We start from the raw sequence: 22,158 nt of genomic DNA, 5'->3' as shown, positions 1-22,158 counted from the left end.
TGTATTCATGTTGGGGTTCAGGCGCTGCGACGGCTGCTGGAGTCCATGGAGATCTTAGAGGAGATGAGCGGTCCAGGGGAAACGGTGCTGGGTGTTTCAGAACGAGCCCTGCTGAGGGAGCTCACTGACACTTTGGAGCCCTTCATGGAAGCGTGGGACATGGTGTGTGGGGAGCGACCTGCAGACGTAAACGCCGATAGACACGTCTCCATCAGTCTGGCTCTTCCATGTGTCTTGGGCCTACGTAAACATCTCTCCGAGACATCAACTCCACATTGCCCGTCTCTCCTAGCGAGCCTCAGCCAAGCCGCAGAACGTCACTTGGCTCCTATCCTGGAGAACCCACTCTACATCACCGCCACCACTCTGGACCCCCAGTTCAAGCTCACATGGAGCAGCAACCCGGATTGGCACCGACAAGTTCTTCTCGAGGAATTATCAAAACATTCCGCGGACTCCAACACGGATCGATATCCTCATTCCCGCGTATCTCCAGCACCGACGCCGTCGTCCGTGTCGTCTCTGACGCGGCCCTGCAAGCTCTTCTCCTTCATCAAGCAGAGACCCGTGAGTCAGGCCAAGAGTTTGGAGCAAGAGCTGGGCGTCTACCTGCGTGAGGAACCCACAGACGAAGACGCTCTGCATTACTGGAGGCGGAAAAGCATTGACTTCCCAATCCTCTCCCAGGTGGCCAAGAGGGCGTTTACCGTACCTGCTTGCGGCACCGCCGTGGAAAGCATCTTCCACCACGCCGACCACTGCCTGCGCCCCGAGAGAGCATGTGTCCTACCAAAGAACCTGGAGACGCTCGTATACCTCAAAGCCAACTACAGATTACTTTGGACATAGTATTTTTTTTTTTCCATGAAGCTTCTCGCTACGCTGAAGAACACGACCAATTGTGGTTGGATCCATCTTCAAAGATGAGGCCTCGTTTATATTTTTGAGGCATTCCGTTGCAATGTTTTGGTTTATGAACGCCATCTTCATCCCTAAACCAATCATAACATTGACAGGAATTTATTTGATATTTTTATTGTTTTTTTTAAACGCCTTTAGCATATGGAACAACATCTCCAATTGTATTTAATTGACATGTACTTTCTATTCTACAGTGTACTACATCATTGTACAAATACTTGGAGTGGAGTGGAGCATTAGCCGAAGAAGAAGTAATTTGACATTCGGAGATACAGAACACGGTGTGTCAGTAAGTAATGCCCCGTGAAATACTCTCATTCATTCAATCGGTTTAGTTACCCCCATGTCAAATTTGGTACATTCCTGTACTGCATTGTTGCGGTGAGGCCTACTCGGATTAGAAGCGAAATGTATTTGGAAACCAACCTGAATTATTAAGTTGCAATTAATTGAATGCCCTGAGAAATCAGTCAATAATGCTTCTATTCTACTAATAAAGTACTGGAATGTAGTATCTTTTAAAGTTGTACTATTTGGTACTTATTCCGCTTCTTTTGTTTTCTTTGTGCGCGATGGATTCATTACAAAAATACTGTTTCTGAATAGGCGGCACGGTGGTCGAGTGGTTAGCGCGTAGACCTCACAGCTAGGAGACAAGGGTTCGATTCCACCCTCGGCCATCTCTGTGTGGAGTTTGTGTGGTTTTTTTTTTGGGTACTCCGGTTTCCTCCCACATTCCACAAAAAACATGCTAGGTTAATTAGCGACTCCAAATTGTCCATAGGTATGAATGTGAGTGTGAATGGTTGTTTGTCTATATGTGCCATGTGATTGGACCACGCCTCTCGCCCGAATAAGACAGCTGGGATAGGCTCCAGCACCTACTGCTTTTTGTGAGGAAAAGCAGTAGAAAATGAATGAATGAATGAGTTCTCCTCCTATTTTGTGTGGAAATGGTAACTTCTTGGATACTTATTTTGTCTTTCCCCACCTTCGGCCATCTCTGTGTGGAGTTTGTGTGTTTTTTTTTCCGGGTACTCCGTTTTCCTCCCACATTCCACAAAAAACATGCTAGGTTAATTAGCGACTCCAAATTGTCCATAGGTATGAATGTGAGTGTGAATGGTTGTTTGTCTATATGTGCCCTGTGATTGGCTGGCCACCAGTCCAGGGTGGACCACGCCTCTGGCCCGAATAAGACAGCTGGGATAGGCTCCAGCACCTACTGCTTTTTGTGAGGAAAAGCAGTAGAAAATGAATGAATTAATGAGTTCTCCTCCTATTTTGTGTGGAAGTGGTAACTTTTTGGCTACTTATGTTGTCTTTCCCCATTCTCGGCCATCTCTGTGTGGAGTTTGCATGTTCTCCCCGTGCATGCGTGGGTTTTCTCCGGGTGCTCCGGTTTCCTCCCACATTCCACAAAAAACATGCTAGGTTAATTAGCGACTCCAAATTGTCCATAGGTATGAATGTGAGTGTGAATGGTTGTTTGTCTATATGTGCCCTGTGATTGGCTGGCCACCAGTCCAGGGTGTACCCCGCCTCTCGCCCCGAAAAAAGCTGGGATAGGCTCCAGCACCCCGCAACCCTTGTGAGGAAAAGCAGTAGAAAATGAATGAATGAATGAGTTCTCCTCCTATTTTGTGTGGAAGTGGTAACTTCTTGGATACTTATTTTGTCTTTCCCCACCTTCGGCCATCTCTGTGTGGAGTTTGTGTGTTTTTTTTTTCCGGGTACTCCGGTTTCCTCCCACATTCCAAAAACATGCTAGGTTAATTAGCGACTCCAAATTGTCCATAGGTATGAATGTGAGTGTGAATGGTTGTTTGTCTATATGTGCCATGTGATTGGCTGGCGACCAGTCCAGGGTGGACCACGCCTCTGGCCCGAATAAGATAGCTGGGATAGGCTCCAGCACCTAGTAGAAAATGAATGAGTTCTCCTCCTATTTTGTGTGGAAGTGGTAACTTTTTGGCTACTTATTTTGTCTTTCCCCACCCTCGGACATTTCTGTGTGGAGTCTACATGTTCTCCCCGTGGGTGTGTGGGTTTTCTCCGGGTACCCAAGACAGCTGGGATAGCCTCCATTTTTTTTTTTTTACTAAATAAGACACTTAGTGTGAGGAACTCAGCCATCCGTGAGGTGCTCGGAATAGAACCGCTTCTCCTTCACATCGAGAGGAGTCAATTGAGGTGGCTCGGGCCTCCCCGGGGAGGCGTTCCGGGCATGCCCAGCTGGGGAAAAAGCACCCCCCCGGGGGCAGACCTAGGACACAAATGGAGGGAATTATGTCTCACAGCTGGCTTGGGAACGCTTTGGTGTCTTCCCGGTGTGGAGATGGAGGAGGTGGCTGGGGGCCGGGGACGCTACTGAGACTGCCGCCCCCCGCGACTTGGACCCGGATAAGCGGAGGTAAATGTCAAATCATGATGCCGGCTGGTATGTTAAAAGTCGGAATACTTAAAAGCAATTGGCAGGCCGGATTGAAACGCTTGGTGGGCCGCGTGTGGCCCCCGGGATGTAATTTTCCCACCCGTGGTGTAGAATGACAAGTTCCATTAGCATTGATTCTGTTAGTGGGATCTTAGTGGGATTACATATCGTTAATTCCGCCTGTTTTTTTGTTGAAAACTACATAAAATATCCCTTTTGGAGCTTTTGGATATGACGCTACTTCATATCTCATATTCCCGATGCTTTGTTTGTGTGCTGTTTAATCACACGAGTGTATTGTTGATTATCTGTGCAGCTTCAAGAGCCTCGGTATCGCTCTCTCTCTCTTTCTCTCTCTCCACCCACCAGACCGTGACAGCTCATCCATTTGACTTAGACCATCCGGCAATGCAGCTCTCCTATTGGTAATTGCCTCTCAAATGAATTACTTGGCCCCGGAGTGATGCCGAGGGATGGGAGGAAATTGTAATTGGATGCCCGTGCCCTCTGCTTTAATCTCGTCATGCCAGGTTATTACATCTGCAATGCAGGGAAGCCGCACACATATATATATATATATATATATATATATATATATATATATATATATGCATTTGCAGAAGCACTTCTTCCCCTCCCCCAATCTGTGAACCGGTGCGACAGATGCTGTGATGCCTTTTTCCTATTCATGACACAAACGAGACACAGACGTCCCCACTCGTCATTTTCTGTGTGGACAGCACAGAGCCCAGACGGGGTCTATTTAGGGGGATGGTGTTGGGGGGGGGGGGGCTAGTCGGCTTATTGCTTAGTGCTGCAGGACAGTAGAGGAGTTGGCAAAAACAAAAGTGGTGTTCCGTATCAAGGGCGCCTTGGTAACCGCGTACACACGCGCGTGTAAACAGTCCGACTGTTATTAATAACCTGCCTGTTGCTGAACTGCTGACAGTTAGGCGACGTCCGAATTAGGGATCGACCGATATGTTTTTTTTTTGGGGAGCCGATGCCGATACCGATTTTTTACACGCCTAAGTAAAGCTAAAATCATGCTGTTTGCTAACAGCAGAAAGGACACGCAACTGGAAACCTCATATTACAAATATACAACATAAAAGTGGCCAGAAATATTTCAGTTTTCAACAAAGCAAAAATTTGTTCTCAAGTCAGAAATCACTCCACACTCTTTATTGTTCTCTGATTCTACCATATCTTACTTATTGTGTGGAAATATGGGATAATAACTATATAAAAAAAAGCAATCTTCACTCGCTAAATGTACTGCAAAAAAAGGCCAGTAAGGATAATTCATAATGCCGCCTACAGAGAACATACTATCGGCTTATTTCTAAAATCACTACTTTGGTATTTGACAAAAAAAAAAATTAAAAAAAATAAATAAATAAAAAAATAAATAAAAAAATAAAAATTAATAAAAATATAAAATAAAGTAAAAAATACTTAAATTATATTAGGAAAGCAGGAAGTGAACAAATGTAACAGTTACTGATTGTAAAAGTACCAGATGGAGGGGTAGGATTTAATAAGCTTTGCTTCTTCCTACTCCTTTTGGACATGTGGAACTGGGAACTGATTATGGGATGCACTCATTTGGAATCTGATCCATACCAAAATAAAAATAAAAATTACAAAAAAATAAAAAAATATATATATTTTTTTTAAATAATTTAAAAAATTAAATTATATTAGAAAATATATATGTATATATATATATGTATATTAGGGAAAAACCAAAAAACCTTAAACTGTATTATGGAAAGCAGGAGGTGAACAAATGTAACAGTTAGTGATTGTAAAATTACCAGATGGAGGGGTAGGATTTAATAAGCTTTGCTTCTTCCTACTCCTTTTGGACATGTGGAACTGGGAACTGATTATGGGATGCACTCATTTGGAATCTGATCCATATCAAAATAAAAAAAATAATAATAATAATAAAAAAAATTATAAAAAAATTATAATAAAAAATAAAAAAACTTAAATTATATTAGGAAAGCAGGAAGTGAACAAATGTAACAGTTAGTGATTGTAAAAGTACCAGATGGAGGGGTAGGATTTAATAAGCTTTGCTTCTTCCTACTCCTTTTGGACATGTGGAACTGGGAACTGATTATGGGATGCACTCAATTGGAATCTGATGCATGTTCAAATGAAATAAAACCATTACCATTTTCCATCACCCTTAGCCGATGGCCGATTTTGCTTGGTGCCGATATTTGTGGCCGATACTGCTTTTGATCCCTGAATTTACATGAAAAAATGATAACAAATATTACAGGTGTCATGTTTAAATAAATATTTATTGAAACGTAAACACTGAACACAGTAGGATTCAGCTGTCTTAAACGGCATTATCAACGCGGAGCACTTCCTGGTTCCCGGCATGCTTTGCGGCACCGTCGATGTAAATACTTTGTCAGTTTGTAGTTAAAGTTGCATAGTTTTTAGTTTTTTTTTTTTCTTTTATTTGTCAGTTGCGTTGGTATGTGATGTTTTTGGGCTTTCTCGTTGTCCCAGTGGACCCCGGCGGATGCCTGACTGTAAATCAAAATATATCGGCGAACACATGTGCGTATCGGCTGATACCGATTCAAGGGAAAAAACACAAATATTGTCCCGATATATCGGTCGATCCTTTACTCGCTCATTGTATGAACACCGTGAAGTTGGGCCTTTGCAGCCGTAACGGCGTCTTAAGACTTTCTCGAAGATTTTCTTGAGGTCTTGATGGACTTTTTGTCCATTTTGTCAGAGATCACCGATATTCTACCTGAGAGAGGACATCTTTGTGGTGGTTCATCACAAAAGAAGGGATTGAAGTCAGGGTTCTGGATCCAACCAAATGCTGATGTCCGTACAGTTTGTACAGTTTGTTCAGCCCTGTTCTACTTTTGTAATTCGGTACACCCTTTCAGCATCAAACGGGGGGGGGGGGGGGGGGGGGGGGTTCAGAAAAGCCAGCCCCAGCCAGACATGCTCTGGATATGACTCAGGTCACAATAGCTTCTATTTCTGTTGATGCACTTGGGTTATCACTCCACTTCCATCCACTCTCCCTCCCTCACTCTCTCTTGCTCTTGCAAAAAACATGGCCGACAGAAACAGTCGAGTCAGTGTGAAGCGGAAGGAGAAGAAAACGGAGAACAAGCCCACCGATGAGAAGGAAAAAGAAAAGGGTAAAGGTTTGAAAAGGCAGCAGGATAAAGTTGTGAAAAAGCCAGAGAAGGTTCCTGCTCCGGTGGAAGAGGAGAAGACGAACGGGAACGCTGGAGGTGCAGCAGGCGAGGAGGTGAAGAAAAACGACGGAAACGGAGAGTTTGTGCCTTTCGAACTGCCGCCGTTTGAGATCGTGGTAGGGTGGGTAAGATGCTCGGTCTTTCTGTGTACATACGTCTGTTCTGAGGAAGGATGCCAGGCACTTAAACCAGCACTAATAATATATATAAATATATATGGTAATGGTAATGGTAATGGTAATGGTAATGGTAATGGTTTTATTTCATTTGAACATGCATCAGATTACAATTGAGTGCATCCCATAATCAGTTCCCAGTTCCACATGTCCAAAAGGAGTAGGAAGAAGCAAAGCTTATTAAATCCTACCCCTCCATCTGGTACTTTTACAATCAGTAACTGTTACATTTGTTCACCTCCTGCTTTCCATAATACAGTTTAAGGTTTTTTGTTGTTTTTTTCCTATTATACATATATATACATATATATATATATATTTCCTAATATAATTTAATTTTTTAAATTATTTTTTTTAATTATTTTTTTAATTATTTTTTTAAATTATTTTTTTTAATTATTATTATTATTATTTTTTTTTTTGTATTTAGCAAACATCAACTGCTTGTATTGTTTCTTGAATTGGCTCATCGTTGTGCATTGTTTGATTCCCTTACTCAATCCATTCCATAGTTTGATTCCACATACTGAAATGCTATGCTAACGCTAACGTAGTCCTAGCATAGAAGTGTTTCAAATGTACTTCTTCCCTGAGATCATATTTCTCCTCTCTTGTAGAGAAGTATTGGATGACATTTTTAGCTAATTGGTATAATTTTTAGCCTTATGCATTATTTTAGCTGTTTGAAGATGAACTATATCAGCAAGTTGAAGTATTTATGATTTTAGAAAATAAGGAGTTAGTATGTTCTTTGTAGGCGGCATTATGAATTATCCTTACTGGCCTTTTTTGCAGTACATTTAGCCAGTGAAGATTGTTTTTTTTATAGTTATTAGCTCATATTTCCACACAATAAGTAAGATATGGTAGAACCAGAGAGCAATAAAGAGCGTGGAGTATTTGTACTAGACAGTAAGACATTAATTAGTACAGTATGTGTTTTCTGTGTTACCCCTGTTTGAATGGTACACACATTGCAATGCTTTATTACTTTGTGCATTCAATGCGATTTCAATGCATTTTTTTTTTTTACTTTCTGCCAGGGAACAGATGAGCCCGTTCTACTTCAAATTCCAATTCAGGAATGTGGAGTACTCATCCGGGCGGAACAAGACCTTGCTGTGCTACCGAGTGGACACGCCAGGAGGCACCGCAGAGCCTCTGCAAGGTTATCTGGAGGATGAACATGCCACGGCTCACGCTGAAGAGGCTTTCTTTCAGCGAGTAATTTACTGCAGCCTCAGCTGTGCGTGCATTGATACGCATGCTTTTTTTTTCCGCTTACACGTATTTCCTTTTCCAGGTGCTCCCGAACAGCAACAGTTCCCAAGAATATGAAGTCACATGGTACATGTCTTCTAGTCCATGTGTGGCTTGTTCTACTAAGTTGGCTAACATCCTCCAGCAACGCAAAAAGGTCCGTTTGTGTATATTCTGCTCCCGGCTTTTTGATTGGGAAGACCCGGAGATCGTTGAAGGCATCAAGGCTTTGGTGAACGCCGGCTGCAAAGTGAGGATGATGAAACCGTCTGACTTCCTGTACGTTTGGGAGAACTACGTGGAGAAGGAGGAGCAGAGTTTTACGCCCTGGGAGGATTGTCAGGAAAACTACAACTATTACGTGGAGAAACTGGCTGATATCCTCAAGTAAATGTGAGTCCTGCAGAAACCTTTTCAGTTGGAGGACTTTTTATATTTAAATACTGTCGTGTTGCATATTTTATTTGAATTATTTCACGGGGAAAAATATATTTTTTATTCATCTACCAACGTATTTATCACAACAAGCTGCGATTAGAATTACATTAACAGGCTATTGAAAATGTATCTAGTGTGATCTACTGTAATCTATGGAGGACCAAAACTGCCAAAATAATAAATAAATAAAAGTGAAAATAAAAACAAAAATGAAAAAAAATAAAAAAATTAAATACACAAAAATAAATAGAAATAGAAATAAAAACAAAAATAAAAAAATATATACATAAATAAATAAATAAAAGCAAAAATAAATACAAAAATAAAAAAACAAGATTCAAAAATTAAAAATAAAGACAAAAATAAATGTAGAAAGAAATACAAAAATAAATGTAGAAATAAATACAAAAATAAATATATAAATAGAATTACATATCAATGAATAAATTTATTTATTTATGTATATATTTTTTTATTTTTGTTTTTATTTCCATTTATATTAATGTTTTTGTATTTAATTTTTTGATTTTTTTTTTCATTTTTGTTTTATTACCACTTTTATTTATTTATTTATTTATTTATTTATTTATTTATTTATTTATTTATTTATTTATGTATTTATTTATTTATTTATTTATTTATTTATTTATTTATTTATTTATTTATTTATTTATTTATTTATTTATTTATTTATTTATTTATTATTTTGGCAGTTTTGGTCCTCCATATAATCTATCTGTTGTTTATGTGAGGAACCGTGTGTTTACGTTTAAAAAATACACTTTTTCTTCTTCTTCTTCTTCTTCTTCTTCTTCTTTCTCTTTGGGCTTTACCCTTCAGGGGTCGCCACAGCAAATCAATCTCCTCCGTCCAACCCTGTCTTCTCGACTACCGACTACCTCCATGTCCTCCTTCACTACATCCATAAACCTCCTCCTCTTTGGTCTTCTTCTACGCCTCCTACCTTCTACCGATATCTTCACTATCTCTCCTCTGGACATGTCCCGACCGTCTCAGTCTGGCCGATAACTGACTTTATCTCCAAGGTCTCTAACGTGTACTTGTTCCCGATCCTATCCATCCTGGTCACTCCCGTTGAGAACCTCAGCTGACTCATCTCTGCTACCTCCGGTTCCCAACCATCAGTCTGGCCTCTCTCTCTCTCTCCAAGGTCTCTAACATGTAATGTTCTTATTAAGTGTACTTGTTCCTGATCCTATTCATCCTGGTCACTCCCGTGGAGAACCTCAGCAGCCTCATCTCTGCTACCTCCAGTTCCCAACCATCAGTCTGGCCTCTCTCTCTCTCCAAGGTCTCTAACATGTAATGTCCCTCTGATGTACACCTTCCTGATCCTATCCATCCTGGTCACTCCCAATGAGAACCTCAGCATCCTCGTCTCTGCTACCTCCAGTTCCCAACCATCAGTCTGGCCTCTCTCTCCAAGGCCTCTAACATGTAATGTCCCTCTGATGTACTCCTTCCTGATCCTATCCATCCTGGTCACTCCCGTTGAGAACCTCAGCATCCTCATCTCTGCTACCTTCAGTTCCCAACCATCAGTCTGGCCTCTCTCTCTCCCAGTTCTCTAACATGTAGTGTTCTTATGATGTACTTGTTCCTGATCCTATCTATCATGGTCACTCCCAATGAGAACCTCAGCATCCTCGTCTCTGCTACCTCCAGTTCCCAACCATCAGTCTGGCCTCTCTCTCTCTAGGGTCTCTAACATGTAATGTTCTTATTAAGTGTACTTGTTCCTGATCCTATCTATCCTGGTCACTCCCGTTGAGAACCTAGGACAGCTGTAGTATGACTAGATAGGACAGCTCGAGTCTGATAAGTTGTTATCGATTCAATGACCTGGATGAATGAGAATATTTACAGGCAGGATGAAATGAATTTATCAATTTATCAAAAATGTATCCAAAAATTTGTTAAAAAAATTTATCAAAAAATTTATCAATATCAAATTTTTTTATTGCCATTTTTCAATTAAAAAAAACAATATACTATTTAGAATACCCCCCAAAATCCAGCAAACAAACTCGCTATTTGACTTTTTATTGACACCACCAAGAGTTAAATAGTTTGACTTTTCTATTTCGACTACCCAATTTTCCATAGATTTTTAAAATTGAAATGCATGCATGGTCAAGGGGGGGGGTTCAGCGTTGAAAGGAAAGCAGAGCGCCATCTTCCTTTGGTGTGTCAGTGCTCTCCGTTGTCACGGCTGGAAAAACACAAGCAGAATTAGCAATACAGTCCACTTTAATACTCTCATAATACTCTTATAATACTCTTATAATAAATATTATCTATGACTGGGTTACCCTGGTCTTCCTGTTTGATTTCAGGTAGCTGCGTTGTTTCACTGCACATAATGTCCTCGCTTTCTGCACGTCAAAAATAACCAAAGTGAGGAATGAGCTTCCGGTTAAAGAATAATAAGACTTTTCTGTCGACCTTTTGCTGGCGCATTGAGTTCTGTATCTGTGATGTAATCAACCAATAGACAAGGAACATCTGCAATCAAGATAGAAGGACGTAAACACACGTGAACACGTGAACGCACCAACACCGAAAGACCGGTGTTTTGTCGCCATACCAACTCGATCCTTCAGCTGAGCCATGGTGAGGAACATTTCGCCGTCCTCCGGCCTATCTTCATTGTCATCTGCAAGATTCGATTAAAAATATATCTAGTTATTGTGTGTGTGTGGTGTTTTTTTAATTTTTTTTTTTATAGACTTATTTTTAAACGCACCTGTTTTCCTGGTAATTTTTAGAATAACGCATCCGCAGAAAACGGCGACAATTCCAAAGAGGATACACCCGGATATTGAAAGAAGAACCCGCCTCTTCAACACTATGAGGTCAAAAATTAGAACATGACTTGTAGATTTAAAAAAAAAAAAATCAAAAAAAAAAAAAAAAAAACGATAAAACTTACAAAGATTCTTTGTTGTGAGAGAATAACTTTCTGAAGAGTAAGCGGGTCTCCCGGTTCGAATCCCCCGGCAAGTGTATTGACTCTGCTCCGGGTCGTTTTGGGGTGTAACTGTGTATTTGTCCGAAGATGAGTTCCCAATCCTGTCCCCCTTCCTGAACCTGTTGTTTGCATATTTTTCAGTTTCCGTGAAAGTCCTCAAAGATCTACCGTTGGGTACAACACGGTCTACTCAGACCCGGTGTTGGACTAAAAGCTCTGCCTTTACGAAACAGAAGACCATTAAATGATATCTAAGTCTACTTAATAGTCGCTTTACATTACCATGTGTAGTTCCATGTGTCCTCACTTCCTTTGACCTCACACTGGAGCACCAGACTATCAGTGGAGAAGACCTCAGACCAGCCGGTTAAGACGACGATATTTGCTGACGGACGCTCTGCAGAAACAGTATTAGAACTTCCTAAATGAAAGATCCGGTTGTTGATTCCAAGAAATTTCCGAAGCACAACACACCTTCAACTTGGAGCCTTAAAGGCACACTTTGCTGCGTCTGATAGATACCGCTGGTTCTCCCTCTTATTGCTTGACATTGGTATGATCCGGTGTTTCTTACCGAGACAGGACTTATGGTGTAGTTGTTTCCAGATACAGGAAGTGGAGCGTCATCTTTGTACCAGCGATATTCCCATCCGGAGGAGACATTGACATGACAGCTATAGGAGACTGAATCGCCATCGTGCATTAAAATATAGTTGGGGTCCTGCACCAGAACTATTTGGGGTTTGTGGTCTAAAAAGGAAAAAATAATGATTAGATTTGTATAAACAGCTAAAATGTGCATGGTTCTGTACGGTTCTAAAGGGAATAACTTTTGGAAAAGTGTTCCAAAACTCACCATAGACAAGGATTTCTACTCCAGATGAAGAATCGCTGCTGACAGATCTGCTTTTCAGCTTTCCTGAGCAGCTGTATTGTCCTTGGTGATGGGATGAAGCAGAGACGATGGACAGAGTCCGTCCATCCGACCCCAAAGACACACCGGCATCTCTTTGGATCGCCTGACCGTCCCTTTGCCACGTATACATCCAATCAGAAGTTTTTGTTATTTCACAGCTCAGTGTCACGCTCTCAGTAGGGAACACGTCCACCCATTCAGTGCCGAGGGACAAAGATGGAACAGGAATTTCTAAAACAACAAACAAACAAAAAGACAATCACAAAAAAACTCACACACACTCAACAGGGGCCCCAGGAGCACCCAAAAATGGCATAAAATGCCAAAATTTTAGGGTGTCAATTTTTGACAAAAAACGTAAGGGGTTAGTATGTCGTTTTTTTCAGTTTTTTTCAACTTTTTCGAATGCACTTTTTTGGTCAAAAAAACACGGGAAACCTCACACACACTCAACGGGGGCCCCAGGAGGACCCAAAAAGGGCATAAAATGCCAATGTTCGAGGGCAGTGATTTTTGACAAAAAACGTAAGGGGTTAGTATGTCGTTTTTTTCATTTTTTTCAACTTCCTTTTAATGCACTTTTCTGGTCAAAAAACACGGGAAACCTCACACACACTCAACAGGGGCCCCAGGAGCATCCAAAAATGGCATAAAATGCCAAACTTTTAGGGCGTCAATTTTTCAAAAAAAACGTAAGGGCGTATGTCGTTTTTTTCAGTTTTTTCAACTTGCTCAAAATGCACTTTTCTGTTAAAATAAACACGGGAAACCTCACACACACTCAACAGGGGCCCCAGGAGCATCCAAAAATGGCATAAAATGCCAAAATTTTAGGGCGTCAATTTTTGAAAAAAAACGTAAGGGGTTAGTATGTCGTTTTTTTCAGTTTTTTCAACTTGCTCAAAATGCACTTTTCTGTTAAAATAAACACGGGAAACCTCACACACACTCAAGAGGGGCACCAGGAGCATCCAAAAATGGCATAAAATGCCCAAATTTTAGGGCGTCAATTTTTGAAAAAAAACGTAAGGGGTTAGTATGTCGTTTTTTTCATTTTTTTCAACTTGCTCAAAATGCACTTTTCTGTTAAAATAAACACGGGAAACCTCACACACACTCAACGGGGGCCCCAGGAGCATCCAAAAATGGCATAAAATGCCCAAATTTTAGGGCGTCAATTTTTGAAAAAAAACGTAAGGGGTTAGTATGTCGTTTTTTTCAGTTTTTTCAACTTGCTCAAAATGCACTTTTCTGTTAAAACAAACACGGGAAACCTCACACACACTCAACAGGGGCCCCAGGAGCATCCAAAAATGGCATAAATGCCAAACTTTTAGGGCGTCAATTTTTGAAAAAAAACGTAAGGGGTTAGTATGTCGTTTTTTTCAGTTTTTTCAACTTGCTCAAAATGCACTTTTCTGTTAAAATAAACACGGGAAACCTCACACACACTCAACAGGGGCCCCAGGAGCATCCAAAAATGGCATAAAATGCCCAAATTTTAGGGCGTCAATTTTTGAAAAAAACGTAAGGGGTTAGTATGTCGTTTTTTTCAGTTTTTTCAACTTGCTCAAAATGCACTTTTCTGTTAAAATAAACACGGGAAACCTCACACACACTCAACAGGGGCCCCAGGAGCATCCAGAAATGGCATAAAATGCCCAAATTTTAGGGCGTCAATTTTTGAAAAAAAACGTAAGGGGTTAGTATGTCGTTTTTTTCAGTTTTTTCAACTTGCTCAAAATGCACTTTTCTGTTAAAATAAACACGGGAAACCTCACACACACTCAACGGGGGCCCCAGGAGCATCCAAAAATGGCATAAAATGCCCAAATTTTAGGGCGTCAATTTTTGAAAAAAAACGTAAGGGGTTAGTATGTCGTTTTTTTCAGTTTTTTCAACTTGCTCAAAATGCACTTTTCTGTTAAAATAAACACGGGAAACATCACACACACTCAAGAGGGGCCCCAGGAGCATCCAAAAATGGCATAAAATGCCAAACTTTTAGGGCGTCAATTTTTGAAAAAAAACGTAAGGGTTTAGTATGTCGTTTTTTTCAGTTTTTTCAACTTGCTCAAAATGCACTTTTCTGTTAAAATAAACACGGGAAACCTCACACACACTCAACGGGGGCCCCAGGAGCATCCAAAAATGGCATAAAATGCCCAAATTTTAGGGCGTCAATTTTTGAAAAAAAACGTAAGGGGTTAGTATGTCGTTTTTTTCAGTTTTTTCAACTTGCTCAAAATGCACTTTTCTGTTAAAATAAACACGGGAAACCTCACACACACTCAACAGGGGCCCCAGGAGCATCCAAAAATGGCATAAAATGCCCAAATTTTAGGGCGTCAATTTTTGAAAAAAAACGTAAGGGGTTAGTATGTCGTTTTTTTCAGTTTTTTCAACTTGCTCAAAATGCACTTTTCTGTTAAAATAAACACGGGAAACCTCACACACACTCAACAGGGGCCCCAGGAGCATCCAGAAATGGCATAAAATGCCCAAATTTTAAGGCGTCAATTTTTGAAAAAAAACGTAAGGGGTTAGTATGTCGTTTTTTTCAGTTTTTTCAACTTGCTCAAAATGCACTTTTCTGTTAAAATAAACACGGGAAACCTCACACACACTCAACAGGGGCCCCAGGAGCATCCAAAAATGGCATAAAATGCCCAAATTTTAGGGCGTCAATTTTTGAAAAAAACGTAAGGGGTTAGTATGTCGTTTTTTTCAGTTTTTTCAACTTGCTCAAAATGCACTTTTCTGTTAAAATAAACACGGGAAACCTCACACACACTCAACAGGGGCCCCAGGAGCATCCAGAAATGGCATAAAATGCCCAAATTTTAGGGCGTCAATTTTTGAAAAAAAACGTAAGGGGTTAGTATGTCGTTTTTTTCAGTTTTTTCAATTTGCTCAAAATGCACTTTTCTGTTAAAATAAACACGGGAAACCTCACACACACTCAACAGGGGCCCCAGGAGCATCCAAAAATGGCATAAAATGCCCAAATTTTAGGGCGTCAATTTTTGAAAAAAAACGTAAGGGGTTAGTATGTCGTTTTTTTCAGTTTTTTCAACTTGCTCAAAATGCACTTTTCTGTTAAAATAAACACGGGAAACCTCACACACACTCAACAGGGGCCCCAGGAGCATCCAGAAATGGCATAAAATGCCCAAATTTTAAGGCGTCAATTTTTGAAAAAAAACGTAAGGGGTTAGTATGTCGTTTTTTTCAGTTTTTTCAACTTGCTCAAAATGCACTTTTCTGTTAAAATAAACACGGGAAACCTCACACACACTCAACAGGGGCCCCAGGAGCATCCAAAAATGGCATAAAATGCCCAAATTTTAGGGCGTCAATTTTTGAAAAAAAACGTAAGGGGTTAGTATGTCGTTTTTTTCAGTTTTTTCAACTTGCTCAAAATGCACTTTTCTGTTAAAATAAACACGGGAAACCTCACACACACTCAACAGGGGCCCCAGGAGCATCCAAAAATGGCATAAATGCCAAACTTTTAGGGCGTCAATTTTTGAAAAAAAACGTAAGGGGTTAGTATGTCGTTTTTTTCAGTTTTTTCAACTTGCTCAAAATGCACTTTTCTGTTAAAATAAACACGGGAAACCTCACACACACTCAACAGGGGCCCCAGGAGCATCCAAAAATGGCATAAAATGCCCAAATTTTAGGGCGTCAATTTTTGAAAAAAACGTAAGGGGTTAGTATGTCGTTTTTTTCAGTTTTTTCAACTTGCTCAAAATGCACTTTTCTGTTAAAATAAACACGGGAAACCTCACACACACTCAACAGGGGCCCCAGGAGCATCCAGAAATGGCATAAAATGCCCAAATTTTAGGGCGTCAATTTTTGAAAAAAAACGTAAGGGGTTAGTATGTCGTTTTTTTCAGTTTTTTCAACTTGCTCAAAATGCACTTTTCTGTTAAAATAAACACGGGAAACCTAACACACACTCAACAGGGGCCCCAGGAGCATCCAAAAATGGCATAAAATGCCCAAATTTTAGGGCGTCAATTTTTGAAAAAACACGTAAGGGGTTAGTATGTCGTTTTTTTCAGTTTTTTCAACTTGCTCAAAATGCACTTTTCTGTTAAAATAAACACGGGAAACCTCACACACACTCAAGAGGGGCCCCAGGAGCATCCAAAAATGGCAGAAAATGCCCAAATTTTAGGGCGTCAATTTTTGAAAAAAAACGTAAGGGGTTAGTATGTCGTTTTTTTCAGTTTTTTCAACTTGATTAAAATGCACTTTTCTGTTAAAATAAACACGGGAAACCTCACACACACTCAACAGGGGCCCCAGGAGCATCCAGAAATGGCATAAAATGCCCAAATTTTAGGGCGTCAATTTTTGAAAAAAAACGTAAGGGGTTAGTATGTCGTTTTTTTCAGTTTTTTCAACTTGCTCAAAATGCACTTTTCTGTTAAAATAAACACGGGAAACCTCACACACACTCAACAGGGGCCCCAGGAGCATCCAGAAATGGCATAGAATGCCCAAATTTTAGGGCGTCAATTTTTGAAAAAAAACGTAAGGGGTTAGTATGTCGTTTTTTTCAGTTTTTTCAACTTGCTCAAAATGCACTTTTCTGTTAAAATAAACACGGGAAACCTCACACACACTCAACAGGGGCACCAGGAGCATCCAAAAATGGCATAAAATGCCAAACTTTTAGGGCGTCAATTTTTGAAAAAAAACGTAAGGGGTTAGTATGTCGTTTTTTTCAGTTTTTTCAACTTGCTCAAAATGCACTTTTCTGTTAAAATAAACACGGGAAACCTCACACACACTCAACGGGGGCCCCAGGAGCATCCAAAAATGGCATAAAATGCCCAAATTTTAGGGCGTCAATTTTTGAAAAAAAACGTAAGGGGTTAGTATGTCGTTTTTTTCAGTTTTTTCAACTTGCTCAAAATGCACTTTTCTGTTAAAATAAACACGGGAAACATCACACACACTCAAGAGGGGCCCCAGGAGCATCCAAAAATGGCATAAAATGCCAAACTTTTAGGGCGTCAATTTTTGAAAAAAAACGTAAGGGGTTAGTATGTCGTTTTTTTCAGTTTTTTCAACTTGCTCAAAATGCACTTTTCTGTTAAAATAAACACGGGAAACCTCACACACACTCAACAGGGGCACCAGGAGCATCCAAAAATGGCATAAAATGCCAAAATTTTAGGGCGTCAATTTTTGAAAAAAAACGTAAGGGTTTAGTATGTCGTTTTTTTCAGTTTTTTCAACTTGCTCAAAATGCACTTTTCTGTTAAAATAAACACGGGAAACCTCACACACACTCAACGGGGGCCCCAGGAGCATCCAAAAATGGCATAAAATGCCAAAATTTTAGGGCGTCAATTTTTGAAAAAAAACGTAAGGGGTTAGTATGTCGTTTTTTTCAGTTTTTTCAACTTGCTCAAAATGCACTTTTCTGTTAAAATAAACACGGGAAACATCACACACACTCAAGAGGGGCCCCAGGAGCATCCAAAAATGGCATAAAATGCCAAACTTTTAGGGCGTCAATTTTTGAAAAAAAACGTAAGGGGTTAGTATGTCGTTTTTTTCAGTTTTTTCAACTTGCTCAAAATGCAGTTTTCTGTTAAAATAAACACGGGAAACCTCACACACACTCAACAGGGGCACCAGGAGCATCCAAAAATGGCATAAAATGCCAAACTTTTAGGGCGTCAATTTTTGAAAAAAAACGTAAGGGGTTAGTATGTCGTTTTTTTCAGTTTTTTCAACTTGCTCAAAATGCACTTTTCTGTTAAAATAAACACGGGAAACCTCACACACACTCAACAGGGGCCCCAGGAGCATCCAAAAATGGCATAAAATGCCAAAATTTTAGGGCGTCAATTTTTGAAAAAAAACGTAAGGGGTTAGTATGTCGTTTTTTTCAGTTTTTTCAACTTGCTCAAAATGCACTTTTCTGTTAAAATAAACACGGGAAACCTCACACACACTCAACAGGGGCCCCAGGAGCATCCAAAAATGGCATAGAATGCCCAAATTTTAGGGCGTCAATTTTTGAAAAAAAACGTAAGGGGTTAGTATGTCGTTTTTTTCAGTTTTTTCAACTTGCTCAAAATGCACTTTTCTGTTAAAATAAACACGGGAAACATCACACACACTCAAGAGGGGCCCCAGGAGCATCCAAAAATGGCATAAAATGCCAAACTTTTAGGGCGTCAATTTTTGAAAAAAAACGTAAGGGGTTAGTATGTCGTTTTTTTCAGTTTTTTCAACTTGCTCAAAATGCACTTTTCTGTTAAAATAAACACGGGAAACCTCACACACACTCAACAGGGGCCCTAGGAGCATCCAAAAATGGCATAAAATGCCAAACTTTTAGGGCGTCAATTTTTGAAAAAAACGTAAGGGGTTAGTATGTCGTTTTTTTCAGTTTTTTCAACTTGCTCAAAATGCACTTTTCTGTTAAAATAAACACGGGAAACCTCACACACACTCAACAGGGGCCCCAGGAGCATCCAAAAATGGCATAAAATGCCCAAATTTTAGGGCGTCAATTTTTGAAAAAAAACGTAAGGGGTTAGTATGTCGTTTTTTTCAGTTTTTTCAACTTGCTCAAAATGCACTTTTCTGTTAAAATAAACACGGGAAACCTCACACACACTCAAGAGGGTCCCCAGGAGCATCCAAAAATGGCATAAAATGCCAAAATTTTAGGGCGTCAATTTTTGAAAAAAAACGTAAGGGGTTAGTATGTCGTTTTTTTCAGTTTTTTTAACTTGCTCAAAATGCACTTTTCTGTTAAAATAAACACGGGAAACCTCACACACACTCAACAGGAGCCCCAGGAGCATCCAAAAATGGCATAAAATGCCCAAATTTTAGGGCGTCAATTTTTGAAAAAAAACGTAAGGGGGTTAGTATGTCGTTTTTTTCAGTTTTTTCAACTTGCTCAAAATGCACTTTTCTGTTAAAATAAACACGGGAAACCTCACACACACTCAAGAGGGTCCCCAGGAGCATCCAAAAATGGCATAAAATGCCAAAATTTTAGGGCGTCAATTTTTGAAAAAAAACGTAAGGGGTTAGTATGTCGTTTTTTTCAGTTTTTTCAACTTGCTCAAAATGCACTTTTCTGTTAAAATAAACACGGGAAACCTCACACACACTCAACAGGGGCCCCAGGAGCATCCAAAAATGGCATAAAATGCCAAACTTTTAGGGCGTCAATTTTTGAAAAAAAACGTAAGGGGTTAGTATGTCGTTTTTTTCAGTTTTTTCAACTTGCTCAAAATGCACTTTTCTGTTAAAATAAACACGGGAAACCTCACACACACTCAACAGGGGCCCTAGGAGCATCCAAAAATGGCATAAAATGCCAAACTTTTAGGGCGTCAATTTTTGAAAAAAAACGTAAGGGGTTAGTATGTCGTTTTTTTCAGTTTTTTCAACTTGCTCAAAATGCACTTTTCTGTTAAAATAAACACGGGAAACCTCACACACACTCAACAGGGGCCCCAGGAGCATCCAAAAATGGCATAAAATGCCCAAATTTTAGGGCGTCAATTTTTGAAAAAAAACGTAAGGGGTTAGTATGTCGTTTTTTTCAGTTTTTTCAACTTGCTCAAAATGCACTTTTCTGTTAAAATAAACACGGGAAACCTCACACACACTCAAGAGGGTCCCCAGGAGCATCCAAAAATGGCATAAAATGCCAAAATTTTAGGGCGTCAATTTTTGAAAAAAAACGTAAGGGGTTAGTATGTCGTTTTTTTCAGTTTTTTCAACTTGCTCAAAATGCACTTTTCTGTTAAAATAAACACGGGAAACCTCACACACACTCAACAGGGGCCCCAGGAGCATCCAAAAATGGCATAAAATGCCCAAATTTTAGGGCGTCAATTTTTGAAAAAAAACGTAAGGGGTTAGTATGTCGTTTTTTTCAGTTTTTTTAACTTGCTCAAAATGCACTTTTCTGTTAAAATAAACACGGGAAACCTCACACACACTCAACAGGAGCCCCAGGAGCATCCAAAAATGGCATAAAATGCCCAAATTTTAGGGCGTCAATTTTTGAAAAAAAACGTAAGGGGGTTAGTATGTCGTTTTTTTCAGTTTTTTCAACTTGCTCAAAATGCACTTTTCTGTTAAAATAAACACGGGAAACCTCACACACACTCAAGAGGGTCCCCAGGAGCATCCAAAAATGGCATAAAATGCCAAAATTTTAGGGCGTCAATTTTTGAAAAAAAACGTAAGGGGTTAGTATGTCGTTTTTTTCAGTTTTTTCAACTTGCTCAAAATGCACTTTTCTGTTAAAATAAACACGGGAAACCTCACACACACTCAACAGGGGCCCCAGGAGCATCCAAAAATGGCATAAAATGCCCAAATTTTAGGGCGTCAATTTTTGAAAAAAAACGTAAGGGGTTAGTATGTCGTTTTTTTCAGTTTTTTTAACTTGCTCAAAATGCACTTTTCTGTTAAAATAAACACGGGAAACCTCACACACACTCAACAGGAGCCCCAGGAGCATCCAAAAATGGCATAAAATGCCCAAATTTTAGGGCGTCAATTTTTGAAAAAAAACGTAAGGGGGTTAGTATGTCGTTTTTTTCAGTTTTTTCAACTTGCTCAAAATGCACTTTTCTGTTAAAATAAACACGGGAAACCTCACACACACTCAACAGGGGCCCCAGGAGCATCCAAAAATGGCATAAAATGCCAAAATTTTAGGGCGTCAATTTTTGAAAAAAAACGTAAGGGGTTAGTATGTCGTTTTTTTTCAGTTTTTTCAACTTGCTCAAAATGCACTTTTCTGTTAAAATAAACACGGGAAACCTCACACACACTCAACAGGGGCCCCAGGAGCATCCAAAAATGGCATAAAATGCCAAAATTTTAGGGCGCCAATTTTTGAAAAAAAACGTAAGGGGTTAGTATGTCGTTTTTTTCAGTTTTTTCAACTTGCTCAAAATGCACTTTTCTGTTAAAATAAACACGGGAAACCTCACACACACTCAACAGGGGCCCCAGGAGCATCCAAAAATGGCATAAAATGCCCAAATTTTAGGGCGTCAATTTTTGAAAAAAAACGTAAGGGGTTAGTATGTCGTTTTTTTTCAGTTTTTTCAACTTGCTCAAAATGCACTTTTCTGTTAAAATAAACACGGGAAACCTCACACACACTCAACAGGGGCCCCAGGAGCATCCAAAAATGGCATAAAATGCCAAAATTTTAGGGCGTCAATTTTTGAAAAAAAACGTAAGGGGTTAGTATGTCGTTTTTTTCAGTTTTTTCAACTTGCTCAAAATGCACTTTTCTGTTAAAATAAACACGGGAAACCTCACACACACTCAACAGGGGCCCCAGGAGCATCCAGAAATGGCATAGAATGCCCAAATTTTAGGGCGTCAATTTTTGAAAAAAAACGTAAGGGGTTAGTATGTCGTTTTTTTCAGTTTTTTCAACTTGCTCAAAATGCACTTTTCTGTTAAAATAAACACGGGAAACATCACACACACTCAAGAGGGGCCCCAGGAGCATCCAAAAATGGCATAAAATGCCAAACTTTTAGGGCGTCAATTTTTGAAAAAAAACGTAAGGGGTTAGTATGTCGTTTTTTTCAGTTTTTTCAACTTGCTCAAAATGCACTTTTCTGTTAAAATAAACACGGGAAACCTCACACACACTCAACAGGGGCACCAGGAGCATCCAAAAATGGCATAAAATGCCAAACTTTTAGGGCGTCAATTTTTGAAAAAAAACGTAAGGG

General features: G+C 39.7%; 3 protein-coding genes across 6 annotated transcripts in view; 2 read left to right on the top strand and 1 right to left on the bottom strand.

Annotated features, from left to right (window-relative positions):
* The window catches only part of LOC131136699 (zinc finger BED domain-containing protein 4-like), a 14,781-nt gene extending 8,488 nt beyond the window's left edge, over positions 1 to 6,293 (top strand). Inside the window, exons 5-6 of one of the 3 annotated variants that reach the window (XR_009131788.1) lie at positions 22 to 1,210; positions 3,222 to 6,293. Coding sequence is in view for 1 of the 3 variants with exons in the window: in XM_058083870.1 (XP_057939853.1) it covers positions 22 to 849 (828 nt within the window). In the remaining 2 variants the exon portion in view is untranslated. The other 2 variants (XR_009131789.1, XM_058083870.1) reach the window with 2 other exon arrangements.
* Positions 6,294 to 6,335: 42 nt separating this feature from the next.
* On the top strand, positions 6,336 to 12,154 carry LOC131136716 (C->U-editing enzyme APOBEC-2-like). Of its 2 annotated transcripts, none has more exons than XM_058083902.1 (4): positions 6,336 to 6,730; positions 7,829 to 8,009; positions 8,089 to 8,438; positions 10,999 to 12,154. In XM_058083902.1, exons 1-3 carry the CDS (start codon positions 6,462 to 6,464, stop codon positions 8,434 to 8,436), a joined length of 798 nt encoding a protein of 265 aa, XP_057939885.1. In that variant the 5' UTR covers positions 6,336 to 6,461; the 3' UTR covers positions 8,437 to 8,438; positions 10,999 to 12,154. The 2 variants fall into 2 exon arrangements, with proteins under 2 accessions (XP_057939885.1, XP_057939884.1); XM_058083901.1 differs by having other exon boundaries at positions 9,324 to 12,116.
* The window catches only part of LOC131136858 (carcinoembryonic antigen-related cell adhesion molecule 5-like), a 36,915-nt gene continuing 23,797 nt past the window's right edge, over positions 9,041 to 22,158 (bottom strand). Inside the window, exons 11-19 of the mRNA XM_058084151.1 lie at positions 12,332 to 12,622; positions 11,950 to 12,225; positions 11,758 to 11,872; positions 11,437 to 11,594; positions 11,251 to 11,352; positions 11,092 to 11,160; positions 10,950 to 11,009; positions 10,817 to 10,879; positions 9,041 to 10,716 (exon numbers count right to left, since the gene is read on the bottom strand). Coding sequence (XP_057940134.1) covers positions 10,652 to 10,716; positions 10,817 to 10,879; positions 10,950 to 11,009; positions 11,092 to 11,160; positions 11,251 to 11,352; positions 11,437 to 11,594; positions 11,758 to 11,872; positions 11,950 to 12,225; positions 12,332 to 12,622 — 1,199 coding nt within the window. The 3' untranslated portion in view covers positions 9,041 to 10,651. The remainder of the gene's footprint in view (positions 10,717 to 10,816; positions 10,880 to 10,949; positions 11,010 to 11,091; positions 11,161 to 11,250; positions 11,353 to 11,436; positions 11,595 to 11,757; positions 11,873 to 11,949; positions 12,226 to 12,331; positions 12,623 to 22,158) is intronic.

This window comes from Doryrhamphus excisus, chromosome 10 (genome assembly GCF_030265055.1).
Source record: "Doryrhamphus excisus isolate RoL2022-K1 chromosome 10, RoL_Dexc_1.0, whole genome shotgun sequence".
Classification (NCBI taxonomy): Eukaryota; Metazoa; Chordata; class Actinopteri; order Syngnathiformes; family Syngnathidae; genus Doryrhamphus; species Doryrhamphus excisus.
This window is presented reverse-complemented; position numbering and strand designations above follow the sequence as displayed.